At 40.5% G+C, this 16,276-nt stretch overlaps 1 protein-coding gene across 1 annotated transcript in view; it reads left to right on the top strand.

Annotated features, from left to right (window-relative positions):
• The window catches only part of PRMT5 (protein arginine methyltransferase 5), a 56,226-nt gene extending 45,376 nt beyond the window's left edge, over positions 1-10,850 (top strand). Inside the window, exons 11-17 of the mRNA XM_077468987.1 lie at positions 2,438-2,560; positions 2,644-2,819; positions 3,116-3,225; positions 5,449-5,542; positions 7,594-7,710; positions 7,845-7,909; positions 10,467-10,850. Of these exons, the coding sequence (XP_077325113.1) occupies positions 2,438-2,560; positions 2,644-2,819; positions 3,116-3,225; positions 5,449-5,542; positions 7,594-7,710; positions 7,845-7,909; positions 10,467-10,619 (838 nt within the window). The 3' untranslated portion in view covers positions 10,620-10,850. The remainder of the gene's footprint in view (positions 1-2,437; positions 2,561-2,643; positions 2,820-3,115; positions 3,226-5,448; positions 5,543-7,593; positions 7,711-7,844; positions 7,910-10,466) is intronic.
• Positions 10,851-16,276: the final 5,426 nt, after the last annotated feature.

Genomic DNA, 16,276 nt, shown 5'->3' on the forward strand with positions numbered 1-16,276 from the left:
GGGACAGCGGTGCCAACCTCCCCAATATTAGAGCATACAACATCGCTTGTCTGTTAAGAAATGGGGTAGACTGGATTCTTTTAATCGTCTAAATATTCCAACTATGCTTTAGAGTCGTCGATGGCACACCCATTTGACCTAGCCGCAATCCTCCATAGTAATCTACAGAAACTTCCACTCAACCTTAAACAGAACCTACTGCTTAGAGATACGATTGTGGCTTGGAGAGAGATGAGAAAAAAACTGGGCTTGTCCCCATTTGTCTCAAGTTCTTACCAATCTAAAACAATCCTATGTTCCAACTGGGGCTACAATATGAACCATTCTCTAAATGGAGAGAAAAGGGCCAGACCAAAGCTTACTCTTTACCAGGAGATCGATCACACCACCCTTAAAACGTTTGCAAGCATCGCAGAGGAATTCAGTCTACCTCATCACCACTTTCTCAATGTAATGCAATTTGCAGGTTACATCACCAAGTCATGCCCGAACAATACAATACGGTTCAAAACCTTTTTCTTTCATTGATACCTTAATTGCAGAAAACCGATATACCATATCAGACACTTACCATCCTCATGAGAAATGCAATAGACACCACCTCCATGTCCTCCTGGTTATCTGACCTTCTGGGGCAACTAGACATAACCAGTATACTCAAGGGATATCTGATGACCAGGAAAATCACCAGATATGAAACCTGGAGAGAAACTCAATTAAGATGCATAGAGCCCATTTATCCCTCCCCCCTCCTGCAGGACCTGCCTGCCCATAGTGCTCACACCACAAGCCCTCTTTACTACACCGATTATGGACATGCACACGAATAGACCTACATTGGTCTTCTATTCTCCAATTCATCCAGGACACAACGACCTTCCTACCCACAAAAAAGCCAATTCTTTTGGTTTCCCCCCACAGAACAGGCTCTATGCTGCCAACGAACGTGATCCCACATGGCCTCCTCCAGTGGATACTCCTTGCTCTGCTTATAGCCCAGCACTGGATCTCATCGACACCTCCAGAATTAACCAAAACCATCAATGGCCTAAAGATGTTGCCATACCAGGAGCAATTGGACACAACAATCTGCAAACGACCTACTAAACCACCTCACAAGAAATGGTCACACTTTGTCAAACGCTGCTTGACAGCCCAGGAACAAAGTCATCTATCAAACAATCCTGTTTGATCCACCAACTAATACAGAGTATCGAAGACAGCCATCGCCAGCCTACGTATAAGTCTATTATCCACTATTAGCGTTGGTGCAATATTTAAGCACTCATCGACCACTCCAAACATATTTCCAGATTTAGCACGTTTGTAATTAAACGGATTGTATACTTGATACAATGTAACTTGATTGTACTATGTTTGATCTTCTATACATACATACATACATACATACATACATATTTTTTTTTTTTTTGATGCATTGGCAGACCCCCAACTTATAATGCAACATACTATTTGCTCTACATCTCCCTCAATCAACCATTTCTCCTCTGGTTATCCCATAACCCTTCTCCCCACCGCTTACACCCCACACACCCCCTTATTCTCCCTATATTTCTCTCCTATCCCCTTCAGGCTGTAAAAGATTATACCGCCATATACACCCTCTTTTCTTCAACCTACCCATCCCTTCTTACTCAGCCCCCCTCCCTGACCTAGAAAAATGTACTCAATTGATTTTACATCTTTCGGATACAGTTTAAGTGCCATTGCGCACAGATTTTTTTCGCTTTATTTGTATTCCCTGTTTTCTCCATAACATATATTTAAAAAATAAAAAAATCCTTGCTTTAAATCTGAACTTTGAGATACTACAGTAGTGAAGGAAAGACCACCTTGACCGTCCTAATAGATTCAGTCTTGGGTCTTCCCTGTGTTCTTGCACTTAATGCCCATCTAAACCCAAAAATGGTATATATTTACCAATCCTTAGATGTTATTTGGTTAGTCTGTGTCTCCCACCCCCTTGTTAACCACTTGCCTACTAGGCACTTTCACCCCCTTCCTTCCCAGGCCAATTTTCAGCTTTCAGTGCTGTCACACTTTGACAATTGCAGTCATGCAGCACTGTACAGATGACATTTTTATTAAAGAAATCCACACAAATAGGGCTTTCTTTTGGTGGCATTTACACAAAGCGTGCTAGATGTGTGTCCCAAGGAGGCGCACAGTGGGCCATGGTTCCCGGACGACATAAATGGATGCCCTTGTGAAACTGAGCCACCCTGTAGCCGTATTTCTGCTAAAGCGCATTAAGGAAGAGTGATTAAAAGAATTTGAACAATAACAGCAGGATCAGCAGGTTAAAAATTAGAAATACTGAAGACTGCTTTATGAATGCTAGTGTCGGACTGCATTATACATGCCATTTATGATTTTGCCTTTTAGTACCACTTAAATATTCACTTTTTGTTCATAGGATTTTGATGGTTCTTGGAGCAGGCCGGGGACCTCTGGTAAATGCATCCCTGAGAGCTGCCAAGCAAGCAGAGCGTAAGATTAAAGTATATGCTGTGGAGAAGAATCCTAATGCAGTGATCACGTGAGTTTGAGAAACCAAATTCTCTGATTACCAACATCGTAGCGCCCCCTTCTTTTACTTACCATTTCTGATATGTTTTGCAGGTTGGAAGGGTGGCGCTATGAAGAATGGGGTAGTCAAGTAACTGTTGTGTCCAATGACATGCGAGAATGGAATCCTCCAGAGAAAGCCGATATTATTGTCAGTGAACTCTTGGGGTCATTTGGAGACAATGAACTGTCCCCTGAGTGTCTGGATGGAGCCCAGCATTTCCTTAAAGGTTTTTAACTTTCACTTTTGTTTAGGGCTTGTTCACTTTTATCTGTCCATGGAAACGCACCTCAGCATATGTTAATATGTATAGCTACGCATTTTAATGGGCTTTCATATTGCATCAGTGAGCACACTGATTTTATAATGTTACTTGTTTTGAGGTTTCTGATTTTCAATAGAAAATGCACGTGGCAAATATGAAAAAGTGAGCGTTTTTAGGGTGTTGAATATCAGACTTTCTAGGACAAACCTATTTTCATGACCCATTCCTGTTGCTTCACTCAGACTTTCTTGTTTTAACAGAGGGTGGTGTTAGTATTCCTGGAGAATACACGTCTTACTTGGCTCCAATCTCTTCCTCTAAACTTTACAATGAAGTCAGAGCATGCAGAGAAAAAGACAGAGACCCAGAGGTGAGTCAGAAACTAGTAATTGTCAGTTTGAAGCACCTCCTGAGACTTATGGCAAAAAAGTCTGTGTGTATATATGTATGTATGTATGTATATATATATATATGTGTGTGTGTATATATATATATATATATATATATATATATATTATTATTATTATTATTATTATTATTATTATTATTATTATTATTATTCTCCCATGGGTTGCAGGGAAGAAAATAATTTAACTGATTGTGTTGATGGGGGAATCCCTCCCATGGCGCTGCTGTGTTCTCCGGGAGGGGGGGGGGGGTTCTTGCTAGAATGCAGTGATTATTGCTAGCAGCTATAGCCACTGGCAATTTGCATGCTAACAATCCAAAATGCTGGTTGTACCCAAGTCAATTGAGCCTGCCCATATATGGTTTGAATCTGTTGGCCCCTGCTGCAATTGCCAGGATTCAAACTATGGTCTGCTTTATTTTACGAAGTACTCCTGTCAAATCAGTCCTCAACATTTAGGGTGTCCTTTTTAATACTTTGTTTGTGAATAGGATGAAATTTCTGCTAGTCTGACAAACACACACCTAAAATGAGTCCCAGGAGAGACTCATTCCATTTCTCTGCCAAGAGGGCTCTCTATGTATTTTCAGTAAGACCGAATGTAAGCGCTAGTGAGCAGGGCTCTTATTCCTCTTGTACCAAATTATAATGTAACTAATGTCTGCCTTAATTTTAAGCGCTACGCATACTGTTAGCACTATATAAATCTGTATAATAATATGGATAGCATGTATTGTATGCAAAATAAAATTCTATACATATAACAAAAAATAGGGGAAAAAAAATCCTGTAGTAATCTATTCTATGGTTTGGCACTTGGTTTATAGTATTTGTCATTGCCACAAAGTATGGAACAGATTCCTCAAGCATACCTTTCTGTAACTTTACAGGCTGTAATATGTAGTGGCTGATGTCACAATATATACAGTAATTTTTAATATGTTTACTAGGCTAAAATGTCATCTGCTTGCTGTAGACAGAAGCAGATGACATTTTAGCCTAGCAAACATTTTTACTAGGCTAAATTTCTTTCAGTGATCAGACTGCAACATGGTAACCTTGGGGTGAAGGCCTGCAGCAGGGGGATGATCTCTGTCAGACATGTGTGAATATGGCAAAGAACTCTACAGGTTCCAGGATTACATGATTGTCATATCTGTGCCACTATCTCAGGAGGTAGCTATTGATACCCAAAATGGCTAACAAAGATACTGCCAATCTTCGGAGAATAGCAGATTAAGGCCTGGTTCACACTACTGCGGCTCTACAAGCCTCACTTCACATGAGCATAGCAGTCATTTAGGCTGCTGTGCTACTGAAAATTCAGGGAAAAGGTCCTTCATACTTGTAAGTGTTTAGCTGGTCATACTTGGATTGAAATTTGGTTGGTTCAGCAGGGACCAGACAAGATTCGATCCATCCATGGGCAGGTTGATTGTACCCAAATTGCTCCAGCGATCAACTTGGGTCCAACCAGCCTGTTGGATTTTCTACATGCGAATACTGCCAATAGCAGTAATCATTGTGTTGGGTCCACAACCACCCAAACCCCCCCCCCCCCCTCGCTGGCAGAACACAATAGCACTGTGGGAGCCAACCCCCCACCTCATCAATGCTGATAGAAGAAAAGAAAATTGAATCGGCTGCTTTACACATTGCTTTGCATGCATGTACTATACGTGAAAAAAAAAAATATATGAGGCTATGTTCTATTTAGTCAAATTATAGCCTATATCTATTAGATCCATGTGCACTTTCTTCCCAGTTCTTCCCAGTGCTGTAAAACTTTCAGTGAAGGCTTTGGTTCACCCGTCTAAAAGTAGGAGTCCTCTTTGGGGAACAATTAACATGAACAGGTGCTGGCGTGTTGGTGTCAAGCAGCAGGCATCATCCATTCAAGTACAAAGTGAAGAAACTGCTTCACTACATGCTTGCACACATGAAATATTTTGAGTTAATATATTTAGGTCTTGGGGGGCCCTAGTGAAGCTGCGTGTATGGAACCTAATCAATATTTTATTTTGCTTTCTACCTTTATTCAGTGTAAGCTTGCCTAGCTACCTAGATACTCACCAGATGCTTTAAAAATATATAATTTGCCAATAGCAGTGATCGTATAGCTATTATAGTATGTTTCATGCTTTTTCTGAGTTAATCATCTTTTGTATCCCTTTTATGTTGCAGGCCCAGTTTGAGATGCCCTATGTTGTTCGACTGCACAACTTCCACCAGCTCGCAGAACCATTGCAGTGTTTCACATTCAAACATCCAAATACAGGTGAGGGGGAAATATGGTTTACTATACACAGAGAATAGCAGACTTAGTTTTTTTTGTAATGCTTTTAAAAAGTTTTTGATGTAATTTGATTCTTTAACGGCTTTTATCAAAGCATAAAATGCAATGAAAAGACAAATGGGGAAAACCCCCAGGCCATACAAAACAAAAATACAAAATCATAGAGAAAAAAAACATAATCCTACACGGTTACAGATCTAGAACATAATGAAGAGAACCATATTAACCTCTTCTAAGAAGACTCCCTGCCACCTAAACTGGTTTCTCCTGCCACAGAAACAGGGTTTGCCTTTCAGTGTATGAAGGACTGCATTTCTGAACTCTGGGGGAAAGGGGGGGGGGGGGGGGGGGGAGGCGGGCTGGGAAGTGGGGAAGGATAGGAGGATTTTTTTCTTTTGTCAATTTACACATGGAGCTTTGGCTCGCCCATTCTCATTGGTTCACTGGCTGTGATTGACAGTAGCAGGAGCCAATCAGTCCCCCGAGAGCCGAGGCTCTCATGCACATTGCTGGTGGGTGATGGGGCTCAAGTAGGTATTGGGGGGGGGGGGGGTTTACACCTGCTTCAAAACATGGCTTTGGACACGCTTTGTTAAAGCTCTCTGAACACCAGTCAAAGCTCCTGTCACTAAATTAAATGGTTGCCTTACAGTCCTGTTTTACACCTGCTTTTGCTTGGCGCTTTGAATGCGCATTGCCATAGACTTCTATGGAGGCTTTGAAGACTCTTTTGAAGCTGCATGGGGTATCATTTTTGAAGCAAAAGCAGGTGTAAACAGGACTGTAAGCTATTTTATTTAGTGACATTGTTCAGAGAGCAAAAAAGGGGTTGTAAACCCTCATGCATTTTCACTTTAATGCACAGTGGAGGTAAATATCACATGTTTAAAAAAACAAAGCCTGTCCGAAGCCTTGCTTTGAAGCAAGGGTAAAATTAGTCGTTCATGTGCAAGGGTAAACGAGACCTTAGTGCTCATTTACCCTTGCTTCAGGCTTCAACGCACATTGAAGCTCCTACTGCTTCAACAAGCTTTTGTGTGTTTGATTTGAGGCTTTGTTGAAGCTTGGCAGATTCCCTGTGTGTGCTGATATCTCACACCTGCAATTTCTCCAAAGCAAAGCTAAAGCTGTATTAAAGCCTCTCAAAAGCTGCAGGTGCTTCAAGCGAGCTTCAAACTAATTTTGTCATAGAGCTCTATGGAGGCTTTAAAGCTACACGGGGTGTAATTTTTGAAGCAAAGCCAAAGCAAACACAAGGTGTAAACAGGACTGTAGGGCTAGTTTACACTTGCTTCAAAGCCTGTCTGAAGCCTTGTTTTGTTAAAGCTTTCTGAATGCCAGTAAACATCCCTGTCACTTAATAAAATGGCTAGCCTACAGTCCTGTTTACATTTTGCTTTGCTTCAAAATGATACCCCCATATTGCTTAAGTGGTGTTTCAAAGCCTCCATAGAACTGACAAAGTTGGCTTGATGCTTTCTTGCAGCATCTGCAGCTTTTAAGAGGCTTTAATTCAGCTTTAGCTTCCCTTTGTTTTGGAGAAATTGCAGGCATGAGATATCGGCGCACACAGGGAATCTGCCAAGCTTCAACAAAGCCTCAAATCATCAAACACATACAAGCTTGTTGAAGCAGTAGGAGCTTTAATGTGCGTTGAAGCCCTAAGGTCTCGTTTGCCCTTGCACATGGACTAGTTTACACTTGCTTCAAAGCTAGACTTCGGACAGGCTTTGTTTTTTTTTAAACATGTCATACTTGCCTCCACTGTGCATTAAAGTGAAAATGCATGAGGGTTTACAACCCCTTTTTTACACGCACACACACACCGGTAGGCACTTTAATGTGTGAAGCTGAAGCAAGTGTAAATGAGCCCCCCCCCCCCCCCCCCCCCCGAGTGGGTTTGGGTAAAGTATAAAAAAACAAACTAAAGCAAACCTTTGGTGCTTTTTTGACTTGGAGAGGACTGGAAGCAGCTCTGTATAAATATCTGGTCATAAATTCATTGAATTATCTAATGTGTGTTCTCTTTCTAGATGCCGTGATCGATAATAACCGTTACCGCTGCCTTAGGTACTCTGTAAAGCTGAATACAGTGCTGCATGGGTTTGCAGGATATTTCCAGACTGTGCTCTACAAAGATGTTACTCTGAGTTAGTATTGCATTGTTTTTATCTTCATTATGTGGCCACACACAACTTGACAGCATATGTGTCATGACTTTCTTTTACGTTTTTTATATTATATTTTACATTTTTTAATTTTATGTTTTCATTGTCCTTTGCAGGCATCTGCCCTGAGACCCATTCCCCAGGAATGTTTTCTTGGTTTCCTATTCTGTTTCCAATCAAGGTAAGTTGTAACATAGGTGGCAAAAAATATATTGATCAATTACCAATGTTTATATGATCTAGTATCCCGCAGCCTAATTAAAATTTGATTCCAAAACTCATTTTTTATTTTTTTAACAGACCTCAGAGCTTATATTTACACTTAAATGCATTAAAAAAATTTTTTAAATAAATTAAAAATGTCCCATTAAGAGCTGTGGGTGGAAGTGAAGTTGGATGGGGGCCATCTTCCCCTCTCGTCTTAATTGATATGCTATTCTCTTAATGGAGCTGAGTTGGCCATTATCTGTACCTTTTCTTGAGGGGGGAAAAAAAAAAGTAATGCATCCCTTTAACCACTTAAAGTGGAGGGCCACCCTAAAAATAAAAAAACAGCATTAATATTGTTAAAATGAAAAATTTGAGAATATTTTTTTTTTTACCTTACTTAGAAACCCCTGTTGCTAGGCAGTCTTTCTAATCTGCCTCTTCCTACTCCGTGGTGATCTTTGGACTTCTCTCCTCCTTGCGTTGTGTTCTGGGAACTGTGTGTTTCCTAACACAGCTCGTCCCATTCACAAAGGACCGAACGACTCGCGCATGTGCAGTAGGAAACGGGCAGTGAAGCTGCAAGGCTTCACTGCCTGTTTCCCTTTGAGGATGGTGGCTCAGGGAGCTGAGGGACAGGTCGGCCTCGGGAGGCTGACATCACGGGTGCCCTGGAAAGGTAAGTGTCATTATTAAAAGTCAGCAGCTACTTTTTATTTTATTTTTTAGCTGCTGGAAAAAAAAAAATCCCTGCTGGAACACCCCTTTTTAAGGACCTCTTTTAGAGATTGGTGTTTACAAGTTAAAAACGTGTAGGTTTTTTTTTTTTTTTCCAAAAAAAAATAAAATTACTTGGAACCCCCAAACATCTTTTTTTTATATTTATTTTACTTTTTATTTTTACACTTTAAAAAAAAAATTGGCACTTTTATTCCTTACAAGGAATGTAAACATCCCTTGTAATAGAAAAAAAGCATGACAGGACCTCTTAAATATGAGATCTGGGGTGAAAAAGACCTCAGATCTCATATTTACACTTAAATGCAAGGAATACGCCGCAGAGACCACTCTTATCAGAAACTGGACTGCTGGGTGAACAAGAGGATACCAGGGTTATGGCACCTAGCTAGTGCCATAACGATATCCCCTGTCAAAATAAGGACGTATATCGGCGTGCAGCTGTCCGGAAGTGGTTAAATGCTATGTATGTCTTTACACTGGTCCATTGCGCTTCCCTTGTGGTGTTTAAAAAATGCAGCAAGATTTTTATTTATTTTTTTTATCGGATAAAATGCCAAAAATGTGCCTACCCTTGAAATGCCTTAAATGCAGCAAGAATATATCAATAACGCACCCGTGTTTTTGATGCGTTTAAGTCACATGACCTATGAAAAACACCTGAACCATCATAAAATCACGGAATAGTCGCATGCATTTTCGGCACTATTATCTGCACATTTTCTCTCTAGGCAAAATGCTGAAAACACTATTTTCGGACACTATTTTCGGACACTATTTTCGGACACTATTTTCGGACACTATTTTCGGACACTATTTTCGGACACTATTTTCGGACACTATTTTCGGACACTATTTTCGGACACTATTTTCGGACACTATTTTCGGACACTATTTTCGGACACTATTTTCGGACACTATTTTCGGACACTATTTTCGTGCATCTCTAGGCCAGACTGTAGATGCGTGTGTTCAGCCGTCAACATGAGTGTGGATGCTAAGGTTGATACACAGTCGTGTCTGAGTGGGTTTTAGGAACCATTGCATGTGAAATGCAAATTCACCTACTTTCTCTCTCTATGGTACTTGTTTCTATTTTATTTGTACCCATATTGGTCTGATAAATATTTGGAAGAATGTGTCAGGTCAGTAATTACATTGTTTTATGTAATTACTGACCTGACACATTCTAACAAATATTTATCATTTAGGCTCCTTTCACACTTGAAGCAATGCCTGTGTAATCCTTGAGGTCTATGGACTTTGAATCACATCAAAATAGTGCAGGGACTACTTTGAAGTTGCTGTGACTTGAAGTCGCACAGATATGAATGGTACTCCACACTAGCAGGTGTGTGTGTGTGTGTGTGTGTGTGTGTGTGTGTTTGTTTTTTTTTTGTTTTTTGTTTTTTTTTTGCTCATAGAAGCCAAGTTAGTATTATGTGTCCATGCACACTACTTTAGACTGAGTTTTTTGAGCTTCAGAGCGTCTAGAAGCAGAAAAAAATGTTTTTTGTATAGTTTCTTGGAGTGTTTGTTTTTCCCCCCGCCCTCTTTTTTTGCTACTAAAACGTTTTGACAAAAAGCTATTACCAGTGCTTTTTTCATTAAGCTTTTTTCCAGTGCCTTTTAGCTTAAACACTAGTGTGAATGGAGCCTTAGTGTGTGCAGTGGTGCTTGTATTATATTATGTTTATTTGTTTTTGATATACAGACTTCTATGTATTTAAAGTTTCAATGTCCTAAATTTTGTAGCTTGCTACTTTAATTAATGGTATTTTCTGTTTATACAGCAACCTATTCCTCTTCGAGAGGGTGACACTGTATGTGTACGGTTCTGGCGTTGTAACAATGGAAAAAAGGTCTGGTATGAGTGGGCGGTGACATCCCCTGTCTGCTCTGCTATTCACAATCCCACTGGCCGTTCATACACCATCGGACTGTAGAAAGCCATCTCACAAGACTTTTCTTGATCCTATTTATTACTGCAAAGTAGTCTGATGCAGAGCATGTCATGGGCAGAAATGTGCTGTGCTTCAAACAGCTTACTCTGAAAGACTGTGGAATTTAGAAGCTACAGCAGTACAGGATAGATGGTTCATTCTTGGCACTGTTTTATATTATTACATGTTAATAGAACAAATAAACTGAATGCAGTTGCTTTTGTCATAAATGCACTTTCTATTTGTCGTCCTGCTTTTTTTTTTCTCTCTTCCCCCCCCCCCTCCCCCCTCCCTTCTCTCCACTGTTGCTCTATAAAACACCAGTGCTGTACGTTGATTCTGTGCCATATGTCATGCATTCCTTCTGGAGTAAGACCAGCCCTAAACCTTGTGGAAAGTGAAATACAGTGGTGTTGAAATTCCAGACTCGACCTGCATGAGAAGTACATTAAGGGCTTGCCTATATATATATATATATATATATATATATATATATATATATATATATATATATATATATATATATATATCTCTATCTATCTATCTTTTCTAAAATGGCATTTAAAATTAAAAAGTACTAGCTTTGTAATTGTGGATGAATGGATTCTATGCGGTTCCAGTGCTCAGAGGCTGTTTAACAGTGTGCTTAGTTTCTGGAACAAGCTGAAGGTTTACAGATTTGATTGAAAGTGCCCTGTAGTTACCGGTCAGTTCCCAGCATTAGCGCATGAGGAGGTGATAAGGAAAGTGGGTGGTTCCTGATAATATGATCACTATTGTTAGGAAAAGGATTCCAATAACACTTTCTGCTGCTTCATATCTTTCCTGTGAGAGGAGATGAGCCGGACACCCAGAAAACCTAAAGCAATTTTGATGCCTTAAAATTAAATAAAATATAAACGACTCATTGCTCGTCCTGGAATGTTTGTTCTGTTGCAAAATAAATTCTCATGCATATCCAAAGATCATCCAGTTGTTTTGGATGCCTGCAGACGATGTGCCATCTGCTGGCCAGAATAAGTTTGGCACCCAGAATTCATTTTTTTATTTTTATTTTTTTGAAAATGAGCCCTCTAACCAACTACAAAACTTCTCGGAACTGTGTAGCAAATACAAGATTAAGATGGCAAAGATTTTTCAGGGTGTTTGAACATTTTATTTTTCGTAACTCTTCATTTCAAAATGTTTGTAGCCCCATTTTTTTTTTTAATTGGTGTTTTGAACTGCTCTTGTTGCTTTAACCACTTGCTGACCAGCTGCTGTCATACTGTGTCATTTTGGCTCTCTTGCGCTAATCGCCATGGCTGTATGTCAGTTTGTGCAATAGCTACAGCGGGCGCGTGCGACTGCTCCAGAGCCAGAACGGGATCTGTCAATGTAAACAAACAGATACCTGTTCTGACGGGAATAGAGAGATTGTCTGTTCCTAGTGATCAGGAACAGCGATCTCTCCTCCTAGACAGTCCACTCCCCCCCACAGTTAGAAACACATTTAACCCCTTGATCACCAGTAGTGTTAACCCCTTACCTGCCAGTGTAATTTATACAGTAATAAGTGCACTTTTACAGCACTGATCACTATAGGTTTCACTGGTCCCAAAAAAGTGGCCGCTCTGTCTGCAACAATCCCGCTAAAAAATGCCAGCTTTATGGAGATGCCGATTTTTCATTTTCCAGCAGGTCTGGGCACCTGCTCACACTGCCGGAAGTACCAATACCTGGTTTGATGATCATTATATCATTGTGCTTGATTGGCCAGCAAACTCACCTGCTGTAAACCCCATAGAGAATCCATGGTGTATTGTCAAGAGGAAGATGAGACACCAGACCCAACAATACAGCTGAGTTGAATGCTGCTATCAAAGCAACCTGGGCTTCCAAAACACCTCAGCGCTGTCACAGGCTGATCACCTCCATGCCAGGCTGCATTGATGCAGTAATTCATGCAAAGGGAGCCCTGACCAAGTATTGCGTGCATACTATACTAGACATAGAGAAATGTTGGCTTACGTAAAAGTATTGTGTGAATAGCCATAACTGTTAGAATAAGCATTTTTCTTTTGTGTAAAATATATAAAATAAGAGTTTCTCTTTTTGAATTGCTGAAATAACATTTTAACTTTATTAATATGTTCATTTATGAGATGCACCTGCATATCAGTTAGGTCAGGCATGCTTTATAACTCCACAGAAGGGATTTCCCTGATGTCTGGGTAAAACTGTGTCCCATATACAGTTAGACTGACATGGAGTAATGTGGGAACTGCATATACTGTAAAGTGTTTAAATGCGATTTATTAAAATAGAGTGAGATGCACATCTAATCTGTCTACAGGTAGTGTAGTGCAGCTTTAAAGAGTGTAAACAAGCTGTATGTTTTTCCTATAAGAACTTTTGGTTGGCCTCTGCGGAAAACTAGCAGATGAACCATGCAAGACTAGAATGAGATGCATGAGGTTCATTTGCCAGTCTTCCTCAGAGGCATCTGCACATCACTGATGGCGTTTGTGGGATTATATTTGTTTACGATAGAGATATATATATATATATATATATATCTATCTCTCTCTATCCATCTATGTGCGGGGATGTTGGCCAACCAGCTGCCGCAGTTATACTGTGGCAGGTTGGTGCGGCTGCACAAATTGCTGTAGATATACGTCACTCTTTTTTTATATATATTCTTTATTTTTCTTTTTCGTACATTATTCAAACGTCATTATACAAATCTTGAGTGGAGTCGTACAGTGTATTACAGAGATACAAACTCCTTACACCTCTCATCTTACATAGTACCCTTAAAAACCCCCCTCCTCCCCGACCCCCCCCCCCCCTCGGGCATAACAAAAAATAAAATAAACGGGCGGAGCTGTGCCCCCCATTCTCCGCCCGTGTCCTTCGCCCTCCTCCCCTGTTCCTATTAATCAGACATGGCAGTTCCCACTCTCTATGAATGTCAGCCATTGTTGCCATTTCCCTTGGATTTCACTTTCTGGCTCCTGGGTTTTAGTGATCGAGTCTTCAATCAGTCTACTCTGCTCCACCCTCTGCACCCACTCAAGAATTGTCGGCCCCTGGGGGTCTCCCCAATGGTTTGGTATTAAGGCTTTGGCTGCATTCAAGAGATAAGGGATGAGAGTGGCTTTGTATTGCCTTACTCCCATGTCTGTATCGTGGAACAGGCAAGCCCATGGACATTTCCTAATCCTCTTTCCGGTTATCAAGTATGTTTTCAATTATCTTATCCCAAAAAGGTCTTATTTTTGGGCAATCCCACCATATGTGTTTGAACGTGCCTTGTTCTTTACATTCCCTCCAACACATCAAATCCTCACCCCTTCTTAACTTCTGCATTCTTATGGGTGTCATGTACCACCTCGCTATTAATTTGTATGCCATTTCATATGTTCGTGAATCTTTCGCTAGTGCATATGTCATTGTTAATAATTTTCTTCTGTGTTCATCATTTCTAAGTATCCCCAGTTCCCCTTCCCATTTCCCTAAATATACAGGTAATTCCCCTTCTCCCTCTCCTCTTAGTATTTTGTATAATTTAGATACCCTTTTCACTATACTGTGTGGGTCCTTAAATAATTTTTCTAGTGGCCTTAACTCATTCATTCCTCGTAGGGGATGTGGAAGCCCTTGTGTGAAGTGTAATAATTGATTATATCTCCATTTGTCTAAAGGTCTGTGTCCCCATTGTTGAGTGATTTCCCTATATGTTAGGATCTTATCCCCTTTCATCACCTCTCCCAGTGTTACTTCTACTTTCTGTGCCCATCTGCTATAATACATCTGCTCTTCCATTCCTGGCAAAAAATATTTTGTCTAGTAGTGACATTAAGGGAGAATTACATGTCCAGTTGTGTGACTTATTTATTTTATCCCATGTTCTCAATGTGTGCCTTGTGATTGTGCTAGTGCCTGATCCTAAGTTCCTTACTTGGGCTGGTATCCAAATCATTTTTACTAAGTCTGTCCCACTTAATCTTGTTTCCAGCTCTGCCCAGCTCTTCCCCTCTAAGTTGTGTATCCAATCTACTATCCTGGATAATATTATGGCTTCATAATATTTTTTAAAGTCTGGGAGACCCACTCCTCCTTTTTCCTTCTCCTTTACAAGGACCTTATGTGCGATACGTGTTTTTTTTTTTGGGTGCCATATGAATGCAAGAACAAGAGATTTTAATTTTCTAAAAAAAACTTCCCGGCAGGGAGATGGGGACCATTTGAAATGTATATAATACCGTCGGCAGTATGAACATTTTTATTACGTTCACTCTGCCTATCCACGATATTCTTTTATGTTTCATATTTTCCATTTGGGATTTTATTTTATTAAGTAGAGGTATATAATTTGCTTCGTACAAATTCGTCCTTTTTACCGTTAATTTTATCCCTAGATAGCTCAGTTCCCCTCCACTCCATTTAAAAGGTAGGCTTGCGGTTAAATCTCTCTCTCTGATCTTCTTCAGATAGATTCAGATTTAGTATTTCTGTTTTAGATAGATTGATTTTAAAGTTAGATATTCAGCCATATTGTTCCATTTCCTTCATTATCGCTGGGATTGATATTCTAGGGTGTGTCACATACAATAGCAGATCATCCGCAAATGCAGAGACCTTATACTCTCTACCTCCCACTGCGATTCCCCGTATGTCCTGACTGCCCCGGATCGCCGCCAATAACGGCTCCAAGGCAATCACGAAGAGGATCGGGGACAAGGGGCATCCCTGTCTCGTCCCGTTGCATAATTCAAGGGGGCGAGACAGGGAGCCATTCACCTTGATCCTAGCTGTCGGTTTGTTATACAATGCTTTTACCCTCTGCATCATTCTCCCACCCAGCCCCATATATTCTAAGGTCTCATTTATAAACTCCCAATCTGCTCTATTAAGTGCCTTTTCGGCATCCACCGACAAGAGCAGCGTGGGAGTCTCTCTTCTAGTTGCTTCCTGTATCAGCATTATTGACTTCAGAGTTATCCCTCCTCTCTCGTCCCCTAACAAATCCCACCTGATCGGTATGGATCCACTCGGGGAGGAGTGTTTTCAATCGCTCGGCTAAAATTTTCGCATAGATCTTTACATCCGTATTCAATAATGAAATCGGCCTGTAACTCTCCATCGCTGCTGGGTCCTTTCCTTCTTTCAAAATCAATGTGATGTGGGCGAGCAGGGCCTCTTCACGGAAAGCCCCCCCGTCCCCCACCTCATTGAAATATTCACAGAGCTTTGGTGCTAGAAAATTTTGAAATTTTTTATAATATAAAATAGAGTAGCCATCCGGTCCGGGGCTTCCCCCCATAGCTGTTTCTTTAATTGCCCTTTCCACTTCCGTAACTGAGATAGGGGTCTCTAGTTCCTGTAATTCATCACGTATCACTTTTAAGCAGTTAAGCTTCTCTAGGTATTCCCTGATCGTTTCTTTCCTTTTCTCCCTTTCCTCCCTTCTCATGCCTATGTTATGTTATATAAGGCGCTATAGTATGACTGGAAGTTCTCTGCAATGTCCGGTGTTGCAAACTTCATCTCCCCCTCTTTATCTCTAATCTTCGGTATATAGGTCCTATTTTTCTGTTCTTTTACTCTTCTGGCTAGCCACTTGCTTGACTTATTGCCCCACAGATGTCTCTCCCTATTTATTTTATGGAAAG

Source organism: Lithobates pipiens, unplaced genomic scaffold (genome assembly GCF_037356315.1).
Source record: "Lithobates pipiens isolate NorthernLeopardFrog02 unplaced genomic scaffold, aLitPip1_a1.2 Scaffold_11, whole genome shotgun sequence".
NCBI classification, from domain to species: domain Eukaryota; kingdom Metazoa; phylum Chordata; class Amphibia; order Anura; family Ranidae; genus Lithobates; species Lithobates pipiens.